The sequence below is a fragment of the Neophocaena asiaeorientalis genome, unplaced genomic scaffold (genome assembly GCF_003031525.2).
Source record: "Neophocaena asiaeorientalis asiaeorientalis breed wild unplaced genomic scaffold, Neophocaena_asiaeorientalis_V1.1 scaffold92, whole genome shotgun sequence".
NCBI lineage: Eukaryota > Metazoa > Chordata > Mammalia > Artiodactyla > Phocoenidae > Neophocaena > Neophocaena asiaeorientalis.
The window spans coordinates 1,572,661-1,596,068 of NW_020174057.1; the positions used below are offsets into that span (position 1 = coordinate 1,572,661).

The 23,408-nt window shown below is 45.4% G+C and overlaps 1 protein-coding gene across 1 annotated transcript in view; it reads left to right on the forward strand.

Annotated features, from left to right (window-relative positions):
- The first annotated feature begins 2,962 nt into the window (after positions 1–2,962).
- The window catches only part of HAL (histidine ammonia-lyase), a 24,051-nt gene continuing 3,605 nt past the window's right edge, over positions 2,963–23,408 (forward strand). Inside the window, exons 1-19 of the mRNA XM_024754367.1 lie at positions 2,963–3,211; positions 4,100–4,160; positions 4,267–4,294; positions 4,636–4,710; positions 4,803–4,875; positions 4,968–5,034; positions 5,328–5,365; positions 6,202–6,327; positions 8,717–8,856; positions 10,774–10,821; positions 11,471–11,618; positions 12,380–12,475; positions 12,563–12,621; positions 13,711–13,791; positions 15,924–15,989; positions 16,066–16,231; positions 18,749–18,883; positions 22,584–22,692; positions 22,775–22,844. Coding sequence (XP_024610135.1) covers positions 2,965–3,211; positions 4,100–4,160; positions 4,267–4,294; positions 4,636–4,710; positions 4,803–4,875; positions 4,968–5,034; positions 5,328–5,365; positions 6,202–6,327; positions 8,717–8,856; positions 10,774–10,821; positions 11,471–11,618; positions 12,380–12,475; positions 12,563–12,621; positions 13,711–13,791; positions 15,924–15,989; positions 16,066–16,231; positions 18,749–18,883; positions 22,584–22,692; positions 22,775–22,844 — 1,833 coding nt within the window. The 5' untranslated portion in view covers positions 2,963–2,964. The remainder of the gene's footprint in view (positions 3,212–4,099; positions 4,161–4,266; positions 4,295–4,635; positions 4,711–4,802; positions 4,876–4,967; positions 5,035–5,327; positions 5,366–6,201; positions 6,328–8,716; positions 8,857–10,773; positions 10,822–11,470; positions 11,619–12,379; positions 12,476–12,562; positions 12,622–13,710; positions 13,792–15,923; positions 15,990–16,065; positions 16,232–18,748; positions 18,884–22,583; positions 22,693–22,774; positions 22,845–23,408) is intronic.

Below are 23,408 nucleotides of genomic sequence, written 5' to 3' on the forward strand. Positions count from 1 at the left end.
GGCTCTGCTCTCTCACTTGTCTCCACGCCAGGTATATCAGAGGAGAGAGTTCAGCTCAAATCCCTGGTATATAATCACAGTCGAAGTGACTAGACTTTAGCAAATCCATGGACCCAGATGATGCTTTTGGAGGCTCCCCCCCCATAAGTGTACCCCATACTCTAAGCTAATGTCATTTTTCAGTTACACTGATTAGTGATACTGAAAGTGAATTGGGGCAAGGGATGCTTGAGGGTGGTCTTGAAGGACGCTATGAAGGAGGAAGAGGTGCTACAGACAAATGTTTGTAGGGATTCACCTGGGGGCCACTCGGTAGAGTCTACACTTACTTCAGCTAATGAGCATATGTTGAATGTCTTTGTACCAAGCTGGATATACACATAATTTCTGGGTGAACAAAAATAAGTAATTTATGCATAACGCTAAAGAAAAAGCACCCCAGAGAAGGGCCACTTACCCCAATTGAAGCATTTAGGGAATGCTTCCTGGAGAAGAGAAGGCCTAAACTGAGTCTTAAGGAATAAGAAATATCTAGCCAAGCAAAGAAAGTTGGAAGTGTGTTCCATCTGGACGAAGAAAGAATAACATAAGTAAAGGTATTGACTTATGGGTTTTTTGTGTCATGAATTTGGACAGAGCCAGTGGAAATAGCTTGTCTCTGCTCTACGGTGTCTAGGGCTGGAGCTGGGAATCCTCAAACAGCTGGGCATGACTCAGATTGCTGGGAGCTGGTATGACCAGGTGGCTTCTTCCCTCACATGTCTGATGTCTGGCCTGGGATTACTCAAACTGGGCTCAGCTGGGGCCAGCAACTGGAGTGCTCAAGTAGATTGGGTTTTCTCATAGCACAGGGGATAGTTGGACTTCTTACTAATCTTTATACATCTGCATTCATCACCAGAGAGTTAAGCACCATGAAGGTGGAAGATGTATCTTATTTGTTTCATTCCCGGCACCTAGCATAGTGCTTGGGACGTAACAGGCATTCAAGAATTATGTGTTGGATGAGGTAATGGAGGAGGACAGAAAGTTAAGGTGCTTCACATCTAAGGGCCTCAGTTTTCGGAGACGTAGTTGGTAAGGGCTTCCTCTGAGAATTAGAGGAGGTAGCTATTGAGAAGGTCCTTGAGGAGGGGGATGACTGTTTGGGGAACTCTCTAAGGGGGAGGGGCATTAGGAGGCAGGGCCACCATCTACCCATCACAAGACTTTCTGTAGCAGAGCCTGCCTCTCCGGGTGAACACAGATGGAAGTTTGTTGTGATAACCCCGGGGGTGGGGGATGGGTGGCGGTTTATTCAGAGTATAGGAATAGGGTTAGGGTTATAAAGGAATTTCAAAGTGCTGAAGAAAGTGGTCCAGGTGAGTAACTAGGGGACCAGCTTCCAAGGAAAGTAAGGGAGAAAGCCAGTGGCAAGTGCAGAGAAGAAGGCACTGACCGGAAGCCAGGTTCAAGGTCAGAGATGACTAATGTAAGGGGAGAACGGGAAGGCGAGGAGGCTGTGGTCAGAAGGTGGGGTACCGGAATTTAAGATTTCTTATGTGGATGAAATTCAGGTGATGATGAATTCCAGAGTGCGGTCAGGGTATAGGTGGCTGAAGTGCAAGTTTTAATGAAGCTCAAGGAGGGGCAGCTCTTTCTTTGTACACTTCCCCGGGAGGGTTTCGGAGAAGGACGTTCTGGGTGTGGGTGTTTTCTGTGATATCACAACTGTGTCTCTATTCCCAACAGAAGTCTGTTTTAGTGGAAACAGACTTTTCAGGATTTTTCCACTGGAATAATCCAATCTCTAGACACTGGCTTACTGCCAAAATGCTGCCTAGTTAAAACAGTGCCAACACTTCCTTGATTCCCTTTTCATGCTTTTCAGAGTTCCTTAATACTACTATAATGAATCGGGTGCAGGGAGCAGTAATCTGTGTTGAAGAAGCTTACTTGGATTAGGGATATCCATTCAGGATACCATGATGAAAGAACATTTATAAAGCAATATAGGTATATATTAAAGTCCAAACAACAGTCATCACAAACACCTCCATAGCATTTCCATTGCACCAGGTGCTGCTCTAAGGGCTTTACATATACGAACTCACTTAATCCTCCCCAAAGCCCTTTGAAATAGGTACTATTATCATCCCCATTTTGTAGGTGAAGAAACAGAGGCCCAGAGAAGTCAAGTAACTTGCCCAAATGTCACACAGCTGGGAAATGGCGGGACCAGGATCTGATCCCAGGTAGATACTGCAAACACTGCAGTGAGGAAATTAGCCCCTTTGCCTTTTGATGAGGAAACAGAGGCTAATCAATAACTTACTGCTCCAGGCAGTGGAGCTGGAGTCCAAGCGCAGTGGCTGTCACCAAAATGGTGACCTTTAGTTGTGAAAATGATCTCTGGCCTTGCCCTCTCCCTTTGTGGAGGGACAGCTTCAGAAAACCTTCATAGTGGTAAGGGCGGAGTTGCTCAACACGTATTTGGGAATAAACAAATGCATGAAGATTGCCACACTCCCTGGTGTCACAGTTGGCCAGTGAAGAGCATTTTACAGTTGAGTAATTCCAGATAAAGACAGGAACATGGTGTTTATAAGCTGCCCTTCATGGAGGAGAACGCAGACAGAGACCAGGGGAGGGAGGAATCAGGGCCCCTTCGGAGACAGGGCCAGCAGCAGGGTCGGCAGGCTCCAGGACCCGAGGGCGGGAGAACCCAGGCCTTGCTGGCAGCAGACCTGGAGGGCAGGTGGAAAGGCGGCCTGCATCCCACTCTCCTGCCCCTCGCTCAGCTGCCAAAAAATCAAAGGGACACCGTGGGGCGCTCAATAAATATTTGTCCAATGCGTGAATGAGTAAAGGCAAAGGAGGGGGCGTGTTTTGAAAGCCCATCCCACTTCTCCCTATCAACCACACCTCGGTAGTCATTCCCGGATAAAACTCTCCCCTCCCGGTGACTGTCGCCAGCGGACGACCATGCCCAGGTATACGGTGCACGTGCGCGGAGAGTGGCTGGCGGTGCCCTGCCAGGATGCGCAGCTCACGGTGGGCTGGCTGGGCCGGGAGGCCGTGCGGAGGTACATCAAGAACAAGCCAGACAATGGTGGCTTCGCCTCGGTGGACAATGTGAGCTTCCTCGTGCGCCGCTGCAAGGGCCTGGGCCTGCTGGACCACGAGGACCCGCTGGAGGTGGCCCTGGAGGACAACGAGTTCGTGGAAGTGGGTGAGTGGCCGGAGGGAAGGGGTGCGAATCACTCGGCCGGGAGGGACGGTCTCTTGTCCTCCCCAGTTGTGGGGGGGCGGGGACAGGGAAAGGATTCTCGCACACCCCTGCGGGGAAGGCAGGAGTCTTATCCACCTTTTACAACGAGGCAGCCGACTCGGAAAGGAGGAGACTTCTTACTAGTAGCAAAGACTAGATTTGAACTCAAGACCGCAGGGCTGAAGCCTTTTGCAGTTACCGAATCATTTTGAAAATCCCTTTGCCCTTCAAAAGAACCTCACCAGACTGGAGACCAGTAGCATAGATTTAAAACAAAATTAAATCTATTTTGTTTAATGAAACTATCAAACAAAAGTTTGATAGCTTCCATGGTGGCGCAGTGGTTGAGGGTCCGCCTGCCGATGCAGGGGACACGGCTTCGTGCCCCGGTCTGGGAGGATCCCACATGCCGTGGAGCGGCTGGGCCCGTGAGCCATGGCTGCTGGGCCTGCGCGTCCGGAGCCTGTGCTCCGCAACGGGAGAGGCCACAACAGTGAGAGGCCCGCATGCCGCAAAACAAAAACAAAAAAAATCCCATAGATTTAAATTTTAAATATATTTTAAATATTAAAACAATAGATTTAAAACAAAATAAAGCCGGTGATGGGGATGGAGGTGGGGCTGGATCTTGAACTTTCATTTAAACCCTTTCGTGCATGCCTGGCGCCTACATCTCTGCCTTTTGCTCTCCTCCTTTGTAAATTTTAAAGCATGAGAAGTCATTTTAAAGCAGCCATTTCTGTAGAATTCCGAAGGCAGTTGAAGAGCCCTTTGCTTGGTTTACCAGTAACACCAAAAGTGGCTCTCCACTGTGATCCCTAAGGGGTCTCTCTTGCATCCTTGTTTCAGTTATAGAAGGGGATGCCATGTCTTCCGACTTCATTCCATCGCAACCAGAAGGAGTTTACCTGTATCCTTTCCTGCAGGCTTGTTGGTCTGCTCTGGGGGCTACTGTTACCAATGATGGGGCTGGGGCTTTTCCACACTACCCAGCATTTTCCTTTACCTGGCTACAGATACAGCAAATACCGGGAACCCGAAAAGGTAAGTTTCAAACCACTTCCTTTTTTTTAAGAAAATTAAGTCCCCCCACCCCTCATTTAAGGAGGGGGAGGGCTAGCAAAATATATGACCAGGCACCATCAATGAGGACAGGGCTTTATCCAGCTCTGTGTAATAGGGAAAGGCATTATGCTTTTCCACTTCTAATTTTCCTTCCTCAACCTCCTCTTCAGCAAGCTGTCTTTGTAACTAGCACATGAGTGTTTGATAGCAGTGATAAAATCTCTGACGGGTCAGAGCTTAATTCTGCTTCAAGATTCCCTACTCTTTTGTTTGAGCGACTAAGCTGTTTGTACTCACGGAGATTCCCTTCTTTTGTGCAGTACATTGCCTTAGATGGGGACAGCCTGACCACAGAGGATCTGGTCAACTTGGGCAAGGGACACTACAAAATCAAGGTATGCTGGAGGGAGGGGAAGGACATCCTCTGACCTTTTCTGCGGCACGTGTAAATCTTTGACGTGTTCAGCTCTGACCAATGTTTTCCTAGCTCACCCCCACTGCTGAAAAGAAGGTGCAAAACTCCAGGGAAGTCATAGAAAGCATCGTGAAAGAAAAAACTGGTATCCTTTTCTCTTTGTATTACGCAGTTCTTTTTATAGGCTTAAAAGATGCCGCCTGTGTCTAACTGTATAACGTCTGGTTTTTATTCTAGTTGTTTACGGCATTACTACAGGTTTTGGGAAATTTGCCAGAACTGTAATTCCTGTCAGTAAACTAGAGTAAGTTTGATTCCTCCCCACCAAACACACACACAGTCACATGCCACTTATTCTCATTTTGGAGATTTCGTTCAACAACAGAAATAATTAACATTTGCCCCAATTTACAGATAAGGAGGGTGAGGCTCGGATTAACTCACACATGAGTTGATATAGAAAACACAGACTTGCTGGTTTCTTCCAGTGCCCCATCATGCCTATTCTTTCCCTCCAAAGACTTAACTATGTTCCCAGCTGAGGGAACACTTTCACGGTGAGGTATCTAAGAGGGTTTTTTTCTCTTTCTCTTCCAGGGAGCTCCAGGTCAACCTAGTACGTTCACATTCTTCAGGTAACTCACTCCAAACATTCAGTGCCTCCTAGATCTTGTTGGATTTGAATGAAGTGCAGTCGGTCCTCGGTATCTCCGGGTTCTGCATTCCCAGATTCAAGCAGCCTGGAATGTTGGCTGAATCCACAGATGAGGAACCCGGAGATCCTGAGGGCCGACTGTACTACCTCACTTTATATAAGGGACTTGAACATCCAGGGATTTTGGTATCTGCAGGGGGGTTGGGTTGGGGGCCCTGGAACCAGTACCCGGACGACCGCGTAGCACAGTGTCAGGCATCCTTTAACAGCGTCCAGAAGCTAGCGGATTCCAAGGAGTAGGTGCCAATTCTGCTACCGGGGTGGGGCGGGGGGGGGGGGCAGAAAGCATCACACAAGACCGCCTTTCAACTGAATCTCAGAAACAGGAATGGGCCAGGTGAAAGGATGGGGTTGGCATGGGAGTGTGAATACCGTCGTGCCAAGAGAGTGATGCAGTCAGGGGACGAAATTAAGGCTGGAACTGAGGGAGGAGTTGTTCGGGACGAGGTGAGACGGGAAAGTCTGTCAAGAATCCCATCAGACTGCAAGAGAGCTTGTGCTGAGGAGTCCAGACGCTATTCTAAGGGTATTGAGGAGGGCGGGGCGTTCACTGACGCTTCCAAGAAGGGCAAGTGAGAAGGCAAAACTGGATTCTCATATCTGTCTGGAAGATGAGACTTGAAGAAGCAAGAGAATCAGGAGAGAAAGTAATGCAAGTATCTAAGCCAAGATGTGGCGAGAAATTTGAGATGGAGATGGCTGGGAGAAGGAAAAAGTTTTGTTTTTCTTGGAGAAAACATCAATTCTGTTTTGTAGGTGTTGGGAAGCCACTAATCCCTGAGAGATGTCGGATGCTCTTGGCTTTAAGGATCAATGTCTTAGCCAAAGGATACAGTGGCATTTCCCTGGAGACTCTCAAACAAGTTATCGAAGTATTTAATGGTAATGCAACAGATACCCAACTGACCCTCCGATGAGGCTGTGTGTGTACCACAGGTAGACTTGATTGATGGGGTGGTGAGAAACTGGTGAGAAAAGAAGACATAAACTAATGGAGATGAGTGGAAAATGAGCTTGGCAAGAAGGAGGTTAGCTAGATGGGGGTGCAAGGTAGGAGTGAGGCAGAGACTCTTTCTCCTGTGGACTTTCACCCATTCTCTATCAGCCTTCACTTAGCATTTGGCATCTTTAAGACTAGAATAAGCCCCTTAAGTCTGGCCTTAAGTTCAGGGCTGGAGACAACCTTGGATTCAGTGGTGTTTGAATGTGGTTAGAGAAGTTGCATCAAATCATCTGGGAAACATAATGATTCCTGGATGTCCACCCCAAAGACGGATTCAGTAGTTCTGGTTGGTGCCTGGGAATCTGAAATCTTCATGCTCCCCAGGGGGTGGGATAGCCAGACTTGAATAACTGAAATTCCGTCTCTTACAAAGGTAGAACAGAAATATGGAGATGAAAGACTTGCTTGTGATCAGGAAGCTGTCTAGTGCCAAGATAGGAGGCAGTTCAACTCTTTGGAGCTCGCTTCTTGGGATAATTCTAGTGTGGAGATGAGATTTGACATGCGTGGGAGGCCATTGTCCCTTCCCACAAATAAGGATAAACATTCTAGGTCAGTGGAAACTCGAGGACTCTTTGGGGTGAAGGAGAGGGAGGAAAAGCAGGGCTGGGCAGTCACATAGAGCAAAGCACATGCTAGATTTTCTGTGCTATAGGCACAAGTGACCTATAAATGTGATATGCCAATCAGTGAATAGCAATTGAATGAACAATATGTAGTATACAAGGCTGTGCTGAACCAACCAGCAGTGATTCAACACCTACTTCTACTCCCACCCAGTCTGCCCAACCATAAGCCTAAAATCCCAGACAGGGCACCTTCGCTGTGAACCCACCTGTGCTTTATGGGTGAGTTCCGAGAATTCCCCAGGGTGAACTATGACCTGGAAGCTGACCTGTGGGTGGCACTGCTTTATCTTACTGACATTACATAGCAGTTGGAAAAAAAACTGCTATCAGTAGTCTGAGTTTACCTTGGAAATGTCGCCTCCTTTTTGAGTAACTTAATGGGAATTTCCTCCAAAACAGTACACGTCCATGTATAAGTGCTGGTGAGGTGGCAGACTGGGTGACCAGGAATTGGGCAGAAGAGAAGAGAGCAAATTGACTATGACTTTACCTCCCCAGAGAACCCCGGTTAAAAACCTGGTGCACCTTATCTTTCTAGAACAATTTGTATTACTTTTTTTTAATGTATTTTTTTTAAGTCTCTATTGAATTTGTTACAATATTGCTTCTGTTTTATGTTTTGGTTTTTTGGCCGCGAGGCATGGGGGAATCTTAGTTCCCCGACCAGGGATCGAACCCGCACTCCCTGCATTGGAAGGTGAAGTCTTAACCACTGGACCGCCGGGGAAGTCCCTGTATTACTTTCCTAATGTAAACCTTTACATGTTTTCAAACATTCTCCAACAGTTTTTGGTTTTTTGTGGTTTTTTTGAGGTACATGGGCCTCTCACTGTTGTGGCCTCTCCTGTTGTGGAGCACAGGCTCCGGACGCGCAGGCTCAGCGGCCATGGCTCACAGGCCCAGCCGCTCCACGGCGTGTGGGATCTTCCCAGACCGGGGCATGAACCCGTGTCCCCCGCATCAGCAGGCGGACTCTCAACCACTGTGCCACCAGGGAAGCCCTCCAATAGTTTTTAATGGCTACATACACCAATCAGTCCTATGAAAGTCTCTTAATTCCTATTTGGATCATTTTCAACTTTATGTTCTTAGAAATAAGGCAGCAAAGAATAACAGCTAGCTCCTGATACATCTTTAAGATACATTGCTAGAATTTCTAGAAATTTCTAGGTCAGATTAGAACATGTACAGTAACAGTAAACAAAGGGGCAGAGGACCAAGGAGAAGGAAGAAGTTAAGGGAAGAGGTAGTCATTATGGGGGTACGGGTTCCAGATCACCTTTCTTCCATGCAGTCTGATCTTAATTCTTTATGTACAGTGTTCTCCCAACCCCTCCACACAGCATATCCGAGCATGTCCTGGCTAAAACCTGTAACGCTTCCCGTCGTCCTTAGGATAAAGTCTAAACTTAAAGTGGCTTACAGAGAAAGCTTTGCTCCAGGGAGGGTCCTCCTTCCTTCCCTCCTTTCTCTCTTCCCTGCCTTTCTTTCTCTCTTTCTCCCCCTCTCCTTTTTCTTTCTATAGCAGTTCAGCCAGGTCCCTTAAGCATTAGTTGTGCTTGAGGAATTGTCTTTCCCTAAAGCGAGGATGGCCAGAATGAAGTACTCTTGAAGTAACCGGTGCCTCCTTCTCTCCCAGCCTCCTGCCTGCCCTATGTTCCAGAGAAAGGAACTGTTGGTGCCAGTGGAGACCTGGCCCCACTCTCTCATCTTGCTCTCGGGCTAATTGGGGAAGGGAAGATGTGGTCTCCGAAGAGTGGCTGGGCTGACGCTAAATACGTAAGATTTTAATAACAGCTTCCACCTGCAGTAATTTCCCGAGGCTGGACACCAGGTGTACTTGCATGCTTTCTAGCACTCCATCCTTACAGCAGCCCAACAAGGGAGCCAATGTTATCCCTATACTATGGCTGTGACAACCGAAGCTTAGAAGCGTGAACAGCGTCAGGAGCTCAGCCTTAGCGCAGTACAGATGTCAAACTAGGTAAGGCTCTTTGCTTCCATGTGCAACTGTCAACCTTCTGGACTTGGTGATCACCTTGGTAAAAAGGTACAGCAGCCAGTGTTAATTGCAGGAATTTATTCTGCATCTAAAACATTTCCAGTGCCTGTCCAGGAGGTCACATGTTGTTGCAGGTTTATTTACTTGCTGGTCTAATAGGTACAGAGCTGCGGATCATAGCACTGACTTATAACCTCTGGAAAGGAGGCTCCACTCCCCCCTCCCCCCGCAAGCGCTCATCTGGTGGCCAATCAGAAAGGCTTGTTTTTGATAAAGCTTTAATCTTTTCTTCATTCATCTCCAAATTCATCAGAGCAGCCCCAAGAACTGTTTGAAGTGTCGTCTCTGATCTCTTGCTGGGAGGTCCCCTAACAGTAACTGAAGGGGCAGAGGACCAAGGAGGAAGAAGTTAAGGGAACAGATAGTCCTTCGGGAGTTTGGGTTCTACATCACCTTCCTTCTATGCAGACTGGTCTTCATTACTTCTCTATGTACAGTGTTCCCACAACCACCTTCACTGAGCAAATCCAGGCGTGTCCTGGCCAAAACGTGCAATGCTTCTCACTGCCCTCAGGGTGATGTCTAAAATTAAAGTGGCTTACAAGAGTCTTGCTTGTCATATCCACACGCCCCAGCCAAATCCTTCCCCAGCAACACTGTACATCACAGAAGCGAGAGGTGGCCTGCGGCTGGAGTGCCCTGTGTCCTAGGCAGAGGGACCAGCCATGTCCCTTCTTCTCTTCCTGCTTCTGATAAGTCCTGTGAGAAACTTCCCTCTCTGCTCTTCTGGTTCTTTTCCCTATAGGCCCACCCCGTCAAGTCCCTTTTGCCCTTCCTTTGTGCCCTCCCAGCATCTTATGTGATTATTTTCCACGGAACCCTACCCACTTCCTACCTCCTGTTACACTTAACATACTATGACTGTGCTTGCCCTTGAGCTTGTCTGTCTCCATTTTTCCTACCCTCAGCCCCACTCCTGGGACAGAGTTAATCATGTGATAGATATTCTAATAAGCTTGTGAAACTGACGGAGTCAGTGGTCCTGCCTCTGTGTCTTCCTTCTCCCCTAGAGGGACCTTAACCTAGTGATTGCTTTCACTTCTTTTATTTCAGGGGAAGATCATTCTGCCCATTTCCCCTCAGGATTCTGTGTCCATCTCTCGGGCCCATAAGTCCCTCTTCACCGGTGCTCACACATTTGCCATACAAGTGAGAAGCCCTGCTCTGAGGCTCTGCTAGTGTTCAGACAAGTAGGACAAGGGTGGAGGACTTTTTAGGTCAAGCTCTGGAGGCCAGGGAATGTGGACAGAGTTTGGAGCTCAGCCTTAGCACACGTGCATCTGGATGTGCCTCTGCTCAGGAAGCAGCAGTAAAAAAAAAAAAAAAAAAAAAGTGAATCACTAAAGTGGAAACTGAATGCAAAGGACCTAGAAACCAACATTCAGGGCTGATTTTGTAGACACTAGCCCCTGATGTAGGTACAAAAATTACTCAAAAGCTAAGTCTGCTTGCAGACTAAAGAACGGAACTAGAGGATAGACCAGCGAAGATAAACAGAACCAATTCACGTAGGTCTAATCTTTTATAAGACAGACCTTTGGACTTAAAAAGCCTTTTATTGGATTCCACATGAAATTAGAAATATGCTGGTATTTCATTTGATACCCATTTTTACCTTTTAAATCATTCTACAGGTCCTGGCAGCTCACGGATTGAAACCAATTGTTTTGAAGCCAAAAGAGGTAAGGAGACTAAGGAAAATTTGTTCGCTTTAACAAATCTTTACTTAATAGCTATTTTCAGTCTTAATATCAGCCTCACTGGTTTCTTAAAATAAACCTAGCTCCCATGTTTGCTTAAGTTGGGCACTGAAGAAAGGGCTCTGCCATAAGCACTGAAGAGACTCTTCAGGCCACAGATGCCTAGGGGTTCTTTTACAGAAGAACTTAAACTTCAAATCAGGATCTCTAAGGCCCCCTAAGAGATGCTGTAAGCCAACATCCCTTGGGATGCTCTAAGCCAAGAGTCTCGGACCAGAAGTTTTTCAAGGTGTCTTGTCTATAATGATAAGTTGAAGAAGAAATGCAGCATAATTAAGAGCTAAAGATTTGATATGCCATCTACATTGGAGCACCACTGCTGCCTTAATGACAGGGATACTTAACAGCGATTCCATTTGCTAGATTTATACTAATGATCTCACATGTGATGGCACTTCATCCTTGCATACTTAAATAAGCATTACTGCCCTGCACTTTAGAAACCATGGATCAACGTCATTCAACTGACAGGCTAACTTTTCTCTTATGAAAGCAAAAGATATGAAATCAACTTGCACATACACTTGTTACAACAAACAGCGTTTGGAAACTTCTCTCCCCTTCCACAAAGGGTCTGGCGCTCATCAACGGGACGCAGATGATCACCTCCCTGGGCTGTGAAGCTGTGGAGAGAGCCAGTGCCATTGCTCGGCAGGCTGACATAGTGGCGTCCTTGACCCTCGAGGTGTTGAAGGGCACCACCAAAGCCTTCGATACTGGTCAGCATGGCTCTTCCGTTGGTTTGCTATTCATTCAGGCAGAGCTCGGGTGCAGGGGGGGAGGGGAGGCTGGTCAAGGTGTTCAGACGCAGGAGTGGTGGGGGTAGATGGTAGGGAAGAAGAAAATCCAAGTGCCCGTGCCTTCGTAGGACTGCTGCAGCTTCATCTAAGTTACGCCACACTTGACCCTTGAAACGACCGTGTTTCACAGACAAATGCTGACCCAGAGGGTTAAGTGACCTGCCCAGATCACCAGCTCTGACTCCCATCAAACTACATGTTGTCTTAAGAATCTATGGGCAGGATTTGAGAGCTAGAGTAGGATTAGCACTGATCCCCACTTGAAAATCAGGAGAGAAAAACTGTAGAAGTGGTAGCTTTTCTAGAAAATAATGACTTGGAAAGACTCCCTACTCTTATATGTAGTAGGACCAAAAACCTATCTAAAAATGACTTAGTTAAGTTAGGCCACTATTGAGCTCCCTTCCATTATGGGCCTAAATCTTTTTAGGGTAGGCCCAGTGTCTTGAGTTGAATTCCCAGAGATCTCAACACATAGTTTGCACTCAGATATTTAAAGTAGAAAGAATAAAGTCCATAAGGAAAATCTTGCTTTGGAGTTAAGTTTCTAATCCTGAGTTATGGTTAAGGACCCCTGGACTTTTGAGGGCTGTGTCAGCACAGTGGATGGTTCTGTTCCAGCGATGGTAGTCCATTCAATATAAGAATTGCTCAGACTTTTCCTCTTTCATCAATTCTAGACATTCACGCTGTTCGCCCTCATCGTGGGCAAGTTGAAGTTGCTTTTCGGTTTCGGTCCCTCTTGGACTCAGATCACCACCCATCTGAAATAGCAGGTCTGGGCGTGCCTATGTGAGTGAGCTTATTTGCCTTTGGAAAGAACTGCTAACATGCCCCCTGCCATCCCTGTATCTTTTCCACAGAAAGTCACAGGTTCTGTGATCGTGTTCAGGACGCTTACACCTTGCGCTGCTGTCCACAGGTAAACAAAAAAGCTAACAAGTTTCTATTCTTTCCCCCAGTTTGTCGGGGTGGGGAATAGAAAGAGAGGAAGGTGTTAGAAAATCATGTAATGGTCAATGGTAGTCCAGATTTCATTACTGCCTCTATTAAAAATGATATCTATGTAATAATTCCACTTTCCAATTATCGTAAAGTTTCTGTTCTATATGGTAAGCTGCTTGTTTCCCTTTGAATTACTTTGCTCAACCCCAGTGTAGAGAAGTCCGACGGACAGCTTGTTGTTTTGGTTTAGTGCCCTAACTTTAAAAACTTCTTAGTAATAGTATCATCCTAACCAGTTAATGGAGTTTTACCGGCTCTGCCTGTTAGACAGAACTAGAACCAGTCTGCCAGGAATGTTCATGGGAAAATCTAACCACAATTCAAGGGCATATCCATGGTTAGATCTTATCTGCATTTAATAGGCAGACATAAACCATTATAAATGAATCTGTGAGTCATAACTTTAAGTATAAAATGCAGATGACCTGGGTTGGCATGAGGCAACCTACACTGCAGACGTTCCAACTCATTTGCAAATGGCAGTTAAGTGACGGACTAACATGCATCTCAAGAGTGAGACAATATTTCAGGTTGGGGACTTCCCTGGTGGCGCAGTGGTTGAGAGTCCGCCTGCCGATGCAGGGGAGGCGGGTTCGTGCCCCGGTCCGGGAGGATCCCACATGCCGCGGAGTGGCTGGGCCCGTGAGCCATGGCCGCTGAGCCTGTGCGGCCGGAGCCTGTGCTCCGCAGTGGGAGAGGCCACAACCGTGAGAGGCCCGCGTATTGCAAAAAAAAAAAAAAATTTCAGGTTGTACCAAGTTCCAATCTGTAGGGTACTAAAGAGTCCTCCCTAGCATAAATACCCTCTTTTCCTTGTTCTCAGCAAGTTCTGTTCTAGCTTAGCTAGACTGAAAATGTCTATGGGGAAGAATTGCCAAATTAGCTCCACAGTAAGAATAAATCCCAGTTTAAATGTTCTTGCTATTCTAATAAGAATATCAGACTATGTGACAGGGACCATTATCAGTGTCTTCCATGTATTAGCTCATTTGATCTTGTCTTTTAGATCCACGGTGTGGTGAACGACACAATAGCATTTGTGAAGAACATCATTACCACAGAAATTAACAGTGCTACAGATAATCCTGTATCTTTTGATGGTTTACTAACCTGTGATTATAGAATTCCAGCTGGTCATTTTAAGATCTATATCACAAGTGTGATTGTAGAGACCCTGGGTAGGATGGCATTTATGTGAGCCTTCCTAGGGCTAGTGATACCATGGTGCACTAAACAGAGGCAACCTTTTAACACTTACCTAAGAATTGATCAAAGAGTTATGGCTTTCCTCATCCTGAGTTTATTTCTGACATGGAGTTTATTCAAATCAGTGTTCCCATATTTGTACAAAGAAGAGTAACAATGCTTCCGTCTCTCAAGGATGGAGCCCTTCTTTCCCTTCACGGTGTGGGTATCTCAGCGTCATCTCGTTTTTGCTATGGAAGGTTCTGTGATGGCTTAGTTCCCCCAGAAGTCAATGTGATCGGGCAGGAGGCACACAGGCAAAGTCTTCAGAGACAATACTGCCTTTGAAGACCATCCAACCCCTTAGGAATCTATTTCTCCTACCCCACATCTGCCTCAGTTCTTAACATTGGAGAAAGTAAGCCCTAAAAGCCTTGCACAGCCCGGGCTAGCAGAGAGCAGCTGTATAAGGTTTCTCACTAGACCTTTTCAATGTGGCTTCTCTGACAAGCTTACTTCAGGATGTGCATTTTATGTCCTCTCAGGTTGTTTTACAGTTAAGTCAGACCCAAGCTAAACACCCCTCAACTCACTAACCCTCCTCAACACCATCCACCCCCAAATGGAGAAGTAGTTCTCATGAACTCTGTGCATTCTTCTCTCATCTCTTATTTCTTACACTGTAGAGCAGAGGTATCCATTCTACACTTACATAATTTAGACTTGAAAGGGTATCTTACAGAGTAATAAAAAGCAAAACAAATAAACAAAAAGACCATTAAATTACTGGCCAAGGGAGGGAGGATCATTCCCTGCTAAATTCTTCCCCCACCACTTGCCTCAGCAAAAATTTCAGCCGAAAGTCCTTTACTTTCTCAGTGAAAGATTCTTAATTGTTGATGAATTTCCAGTGGGCTAATATTTGGCAGTTCTCCAGCAATACTGGTGTTACCCAAAAGAATATTTTTCTCAATCTTCTGTTGCATATGTAGACCATCTATTACATAGTTTATAGGAGTAAACTTCTAATTGCTATAACCTAGTAGCCAGCAAACAAATTTGGAACAACTAGAGAACAATAGATGTTGCTTAAGTTGTAAATTGGTGCAGAGATCACTTGCTCTGAGGATTCAGAGAAAACCAAGGCCTGTCGTTGGGGGCGGGTCCATGGAAAAGGGCAGGAGCTAGGTCTAAGAGGCTCACAGTTATATGCACAGAAAAGGGCAATTCCAAACTTAAGTAACACATGCACCTCTACCTCTTTGGAAGTCAGAACCTTTCCTACACAGATTGAGTTCCTAGTTAATAGGTTGTGAATAGTCTTTAGTCCAGTAGGTGAAAATTAGCTCTTTGGAAAGTCTTTCGCTGCCTCTGTCAGGGTTCCTGTTGACTTAAGTAAAATACATGATGGAGTGGAAAGATCCCTGAGAGTCTTAATGTTCGGTGAGTCCAAAGTTGCCACTGACTTAAGTGGGTTTGCAATGACCTCCTGGCCGCCATTTGCTGTGAACACTGCCCCAGGGTCAGTGAGGAGAAGGTTTGAAAGTTTTCTCAGAACTGATTGTTCCAACAGTTTGGTGGTTGCTCTTCAGCAAAATCTTCCGTTCAGCAGGTTCTTCGATGGAGTACAAGCTCGCAGCGCCCGTTGAAGAAACAGAATTTGCTTTTAAACTGGTGTCCTGATCTCTGTTCTTAGTTTCGGGTTATAACCTCTTTGAGGGCAAGTACAGACCACCAGATTAGTAATGTTATGGTACTTGAGGATCTCTCAGCCCAAGAGAAAACATCATTTCATGCTTCATGTTTCTTTGACCCCCAGTTGGGTGGACACAATCATCTTTAAGGTTTTTCTTTTGCTCTGTTTACCTTTGTACCCCTTCATGTCAACACCTGCCTGTGGAAAGACTCTCCTTCTCTCCACCCTACCTTTGTACAAGGGCTACCACCTCAATGTTAGAAATGAGCAACTGGGGAAAGAGTTATACTTGAAGTGATCACCAAGTGTTATGTGAAAGCCTTAACTTATTTTGAAAGATGGTCTTTGCCAGCAGGGGAGAGACTGTTTCTGGAGGAAACTTCCACGGTGAATATCCAGCCAAAGTAAGCTATTTAGAATTGCTCCTGACCCCGAAAGCATATTCTAATACAGGCCGACTGAATCGAGACACTCTTTCAGGCCCTGGACTATTTGGCCATTGGCGTCCATGAACTTGCTGCAATTAGTGAAAGAAGAATTGAAAGGCTCTGCAACCCCTCCCTCAGCGAGCTGCCCGCCTTCCTGGTGGCTGAAGGTGGTCTGAACTCTGGATTCATGATAGCCCACTGCACGGCTGCAGCCCTGGGTAAGGACACTTCACTCTGCCCAGAATGCAAGCCTATCCACCTAAAGGCCTTTCCATTTCACCTACAAGTGTCACATTTTGTCTTTGAGATCTAACGTTTTCACCACCTTCATCACGTGCGTCCTCAATACAAATGCAGCAGGTTTAGAGAAAAAAAATATAAAATAAAACCTAGGCAACATTGTACTGAAACATAATAACACGCTAATGAGGTTGTAAATAAGGAGGTTTCCGTGATTTCTCTGTAGGAAGCAATGTGACTTCACATGTGAACTTCATCTATGTAGTTTTTTCACTAATCTCAATTTGAAGATTATCAGAAGGAAAAAAGCAAAAGATGTTTATAGCTACTGGTGAAACTTGAACTGATCCAAATGATTAAAGTTTGGATACATTCCGTAAGACATACCGACCACTAAAAACGTAAGGATGTGATTACAACATGCAAAAATGCTTATAAGAAGCAAGATGCCCTCGACGAAAATTGAGCTTTAATGTAGCAGATTTCTGACTCGAGACTGTAAGGGACAGAGAAGTAACATCGGAATAGAGACTGGCACAAAGGAAGTGCAAAGGGCTTCACTTATATTTACTCAATCGTCAAACAATACCAAGAGGCAGGTACTATTATTTCCGCCATTTCAAAGATGAATACTTGAAGATCCAAGAAGTTAAGTGACCTACTCAATACTGCACAGCTAGTAAGAAGCAGAATTCAGACCCAGGCATTTTGGCTTGCAAATCTGTGCTCTCACTTCACTTAATGAGGATCTCTTTTTAATCGATACGTAATCCTAAAATATGGTTGCCAAATTTAACAAATAGAAATGCAGGCTGCCCAGTTAAATTTGAATTATTCAGCGTATTATCTGGTACTAAAAAATTATTTGTTTTTTTAATCTGAAATTCGAATTTAACTGGGCATCCGGTATTTTTTCTGGCAAACATACCCAAGAGGCCGGATAGCATAGTGGCTCATAAGAGCATAGACTCTGGGTCCGAATCCCAGCTCTGCCCATTTACCAGCAGCGTGATATGGAGCAAGTCTTTTAATCCTGTTGACCCTCAGTTTACTCCTGTGTAAAATGGGGGTGATAAGTTTACCCAACGGGGCTGTTTTGAGGATTAAATTAATGAATGTGTGGAATACCTTAGAACTGTGCCTAGAGGGTCATGAGCACTAAATTAATATTAGTTGCTGTTACTATTACTACTCACCCCTTCCTCAGTTAAGTCTCACACTAAGACTCAACACAGCCAACAAAGAGCCACTGAGTTCATTTGCTGTCCAGTATTTTCTATTTACTCACTTACCTCCTTACTAAAAAATCCCTCTAAGGGGCAGCAACTTCTCACATTAACATGGGGGGTGGTAATTGATTTTCAGAGAAGCGTTATGAATTTGGGAAGCCTCGTCTGGATGTGTTTAGCTGCCCTAGCTGTCATCTGAAGTTGCTCGGCTTGCTTTCATTGTAATAAAACTGGTGGTTTTCTTTTATTGGCCACTTGTAAGTTACGTTTCTGAACAAGCCCCACCAAACCAGGTGATCCACATAGCAGGTTCAGGGGCCCAGGACTTGCAGTGCTGAAACCTGAAAGTTCTGGGCAAACCAGGATGAGTGGATCACCATAGTTTATAGTATATTATCTCAGGATCCCCTATAGCATAGAAAAGAACTGCAGCTTCACTCAGAGCTGCTCTCAAAGTTCAAAAAAAGAGGGGAAAAGACTCTTTGCGTTTGACCTTTCCCAGCTTCTGAAGCTGGGGAGAAGGAACTCTGTGATCTAGGTTCTTGCTACTTAAGGTGTGGTCCTCTGGCCCAAAATACAGCCATCACCGGCAATCTGTTAGAACAGCAGAATATCAGCCCCCATCTAAAACTCAACATTTGCACTTTTAACAAGACCCAGTGATTCATTTGCACAATAAAGTTTGAGAGACAGCAACCTAGGCCAACTCTAGACTTCCCCCCACCTCCCCAAGACATCCCTGCAGTCATCAAGCCCTTGCTTAAACCCAGTACATCCACTTATGTCATCATTGAACAGTCTCAACTGTAAATCTTCTCGCTCAAGATCTGTGGGTCCAGCCTCAATCCCCAAACGCCACGCCCGAATTCTGATCCCACCTCCTCTGGTGACATAATCAGATTGTCCTCCAATACCTGGAAATGACCATCACCTTTTTTATCCCGAGTCTCCCTGTCATGCTAAATGCTTCTAGTGTTTTCAACTTGGCTTTGTAATATGAGGGTTCCCATCCCGGTCTTATCTCAGAACTCACTAGAGTTTTAGAGTCCTTCTCACTTTGGGGAAAAAAAAAAACAAAAAACCCAACCTTCTTCCTTTTCCCAAAGTAACTTTGGACCACCTGGTGCTTTGCTAACGACCAAGAGCTCCTGGAGAGGGTATCCCACGCAGAGGAGCACTTTGGGAAGCCATGTGTCATTTTGGCAAGTTTTCTATTAGGAACATACATAAGTATGTCCCTAACTTAACTTCTCTGGCCTCTTGCAGTTTCTGAGAACAAGGCCCTATGCCACCCCTCGTCCGTGGACTCTCTCTCCACCAGTGCCGCCACGGAGGACCATGTCTCCATGGGAGGATGGGCAGCAAGGAAAGCCCTCAGGGTCATTGAGCACGTGGAGCAAGGTAACCCCAGCCAGGCCGGGACGCAGGCCTCCCTGATAAACTATACGCCAGTGGTCCTCAGAGTGGGATCCCCACCGGCAGGATCAGCATCACCTGGGAACTCAGGGCCTGTGCCAGACCTGCTGAATCAGAGACCCTAGGAAAGACAGCAGAACAAGCTGGGTTCAGCAAGCCCTCCAGGTGGTTCTGATGCTCGGTGAAGATTAAGAACCACACCTGCTGGCGAAGCCAGTTCATCAGCTGGCTTTTTTATTTAATATGAAAATTTTAAAACATATTCAGAAGTGGAGAGATTAGTACCAGGAACCTTCATATGCCTCACTCTAATTCAACAATTAACACATTTGCTTCATTTTTTTTTCTTTTTTTTACTTTTCCCAAATTATTTTCAAGCAAATCCCTGTTGTCATGTTTTCTTCCTGCATACTTTCTCTCTCAAATACAAACTTCCTTATCCACCATGATGCCATTATCACATCCGACAAAAATCAACAATAAGTCTTGGTATCAAATTTTCCCAAATTACCTCAACGTCTTTACAGTTTGTTCAAATCAGGATTCAAGACCCACCTTTTAAATTTGGTGGCCAAGGTTTTAAGCTTCTTTTCATTTACAACAGTCCCCTCTCCCTTTTTTTTTAAATTCATGCCATTGACTAGTTAAAAAACCACGTCAGTTTTCTGACAGAGACTGACATTCTGGATTTACCTGTGAGCTTCTTCGTGGTGGTACTTTTGTTCTCTGTCCCATCATTTCTTGTGTGTTGCAGTTGGTCCTAAAGACTCGACGAGGGCTTCCCTGGTGGCGCAGTGGCTGAGAGTCCGCCTGCCGATACAGGGGACATGGGTTTGTGCCACTCAGCAAAGAGAGTTCATAGGTGGAGCCCTGTTAAGTCAACCCCTTCCAGCCTTCTTAATCACTGCTTGTTTGGTTTCTTAAAGAGAAACTGCCTTCCTTTAGGCACTGTTCTCTAAATTCCTAAATTTTTGCAACTGTATTGGAGGCAATTGGCTAACAAAAGAATACCACTATTTTAAGATAAATGTGAGAGAGGTGAGTATTCTTTTTTTGGTAACAGCTCTGTTGACATATAATTCATATACCATACAATTCACCCGTCTAAATTGTACAATTCAGTGGGTTTTAGTAGAGTTGTGAATATATCAGAGTTGTGAGTCAACACCACAGTCAACCCTAGAACATGTTCATCAACCCAGAAAGAAACCTTGTACCCTTTACTATCACTCCCTTCTCCTCCCTGTCTGGCCTGGTGCAGGTGGAAAGGCATGTATCACTGAGCACGGTGGATTAAGTGGTGAATGAGGTATTCTCTGCCCTCTTGGGAATTAGAGTCTACCTAAAGAGGAAGACATTGAACAACAACTTGGCAACTCTTTGTAGCACTTAACAAAATTCTGACTAAAGAATTGAGTTATAGGAGGCTGTAACTGAAACTGACCTAGTTTGAAGGGATAAGAAAAGGCATTTCCAAAGGAGTATTTAAGATTAAGACCTGAAACGAATAGGGCCAGCAAACTGGGAAGAGGCGAGCAGTATTTAATAAGGAAAGGGGATGTGTGTGCACAAAATAAATTGTTCTGGGATGCATCACAATGATGTACAGATGCCCACACTCAGGAAAGAACTGGGATGGATGATGAAGGGCAGTTCTCTACGTGGAGGCAGCTGACGGCTGCAGGAGGTCAGGTGAGAAGAATACCAGGAACAGAGAGGCGGTTGCACTCAGGGGAAAAGAAGACCTGAAATGTTACCAGCCCACTGGAGGAAGGAGGGAAAACTTTTCAAAGGGAGGAGCTTAAAAAGCCCAGTGTGGGGACTTCCCTGGCGGTCCAGGGGTTAAGACTGGGCGCTTCCACTGCAGGGGGCGTGGGTTCATCCCCCTGGCTGGGGAGCTAAGATCCGCATGCCCTGCGGCGGTCCAAAAAAGATCAGGAGTGAGAGAGAGTCTGAAGCCCAAGCACGGACATCAGTCAAGGCCAGGGGATGGTGGGGAGGTGGGAAGGAAGGGGATGTAAGGTCAGGAGAAGCAGTCTTTTCTTAGTGGAAGGGACACAGGTATAAGTTAGCCTCAGATGTCGATAAAATGAATAGCGTCAGTTTTGAAAACTTTAAGAACATCCTTGCAATATATCTAAGTAGAACTATTACTTATTTGCTCAGGCTGGTCTTAGTTCATGTGACTCATACTCTGTTAAGGTGAAGAAACTATTCATGGGAAACTAGAAGGTATCTCCATGATTCTTAGGATAGATTAAGTGTATTTAAATTTTTGGAAGGGAAGGGCGAAGGTGGTTATTAGGCCACTGAATATCAGCTTATTTCAAAAAAAACGAGAAACGTATTTTTAAAAATCCAGGTAAATCAAGATACACTGAACCCTCTGCATCTGTATCCATGAAGTGTGTGGTTTTTAAATCCCATCTGATGGCATCAGGGAGAGCTTATGGTTGTGAATAGCAACGAAGAGCAGTTAACAGAATGCTGAGAGACGGTTACTCAAGGTTTTCCTGCCATGTAATCACGTTTATCTTGCAAACCCATCTAAGAAGCTGTCTGTTATATGCACTAGCAAAATCTGCCATTTTCCTACTCACATGTCTCCAACCAAGAGGCCAGGTTTGTGTCATGTGGGTGAGGGCGAATCAGGAAGGTTAGCCAGTTCTGATCTTGAGCTCCAGCTCTATGAAATAAGCATAAGCACTTATTTAATTAGATGCTTTACTTCTCAAAGTTTCCAGTTCCTTACGTGTAAAGTGAGGGGACTGCACTAGAAGATGTGAAGTTTCTTCCAGGTCCTAATGGCTTCTGTAACTTCATCCTCTCCCATCGTGACCTGTCTGTACTCACCAGAGTTTGGAATGTGCTTTATAAATTTTAAGACAAGAAGTCAAATGTTTTTAATACTCCATTTTGGTTAACCACTTAAGTGGCCTGATCAAGAGACCACTTAAGTGGCCTCTAAGCTTCTAAATTAACTTCTTGGCAAATAACAGAACCCAAAGTGGTTTAATTTTGAATTATATTTCTATAAAAAATTCTTCATTAGACTCTATCAAATGTAGAGGGATTTAGATTTCAATATTCAGAGTGGATCTCAAGGTATGGTACATCCCATAAGCGTTCATAGCCAGGAAAAGACAGTGTAGAGATTGTTTTATCAAGAAACTTAAAGTTGGCAAGATGCCAATGGCTAGAATTTCAGTTTTAGTGGATTTGGAAGCCTTTAAGTTTGAAGGTTTGAAACAGACATTGGAGAATTAGTTCCAGGGCAACCAAAGACTCATCTGCTCATTCACTGGCTCCTTCAATCCTTTGATGAAAGTCTATCTGCCAGGTATTTCAGGCCGTAGGGAACAGTAAGACTGAAAACAAATTAAAATTTACACAAAGGTGGAAATAGGAAACAGGTCATCCATCTTGATTAGCTGAGGGGAGAAGGGGAAAGCTGATTTACCTGGATAGTCCTACCTTTCTCACCATTAAAGGTGCAGCCAAGGGGTTAGAAAAGCACATTTAAGATGGTAACCAAATACCAAGGGATCTTCATTCTACCCATAGACTGGGAGAACCAACCATCTGTTAGTTGGCTGGCGATGGCCGTCAGCTTGCATGGGATTTATATCCCTCAAGCATGAAGTCAGACTCTAATCAGCCATCCCCTCGTCCTTCCTTGTTTCAGTGCTGGCCATCGAGCTTCTTGCAGCCTGCCAAGGGATAGAGTTTCTACGCCCTTTGAAAACTACCACTCCACTGGAGAAGGTCTATGACCTGGTGCGCTCAGTTGTAAGGTAAAGTCAGAACAGATTCCTGGAAAGTGACAGTTTTAGAACTTTGAACCCTGGCTCATGGTTTGATGTGCTGCCTCTGCAGGCCCTGGATAAAAGATCGCTTCATGGCCCCAGACATTGAGGCAGCTCACAGACTGCTCATAGAGCAGAAGGTAAATTGGCTACTTGGCTTAGTTCTTAGTTTGGGGTCGTTATGGGAAAGCAAAGTGGGAGTGGAGAGTGGAAAAACATTCATATTCTTTTGCTTTCTGGCTGTTCCTTGGAAGTGAACCAAAAGGTACTCATGCAACTTTCAAGGTCACTAAGAAACTATTCGATACACTCTTAAGTGTCCCATGTTGCACCCAAACATGGACTATCTAAGGATTAGAAGCTGGAATGAATTTTAAATGGAATTTGGGGACAAGTATTTGTGGGGAGAAAATGAGATGAAAGGTTCATGGATTCCTCCCCATCAAGAAGGTTCTCTCTTATTAAAAGTACATTCTCGGGCTTCCCTGGTGGCGCAGTGGTTGAGAGTCCGCCTGCCGATGCAGGGGACACGGGTTCGTGCCCCGGTCCGGGAAGATCCCACATGCCGCGGAGCGGCTGGGCCCGTGAGCTATGGCCGCTGAGCCTGCGCGTCCGGAGCCTGTGCTCCGCAATGGGAGAGGCCACAGCAGTGAGAGGCCCGCGTACCGCCAAGAAAACAAAACAACAACAAAAATAATAATAAT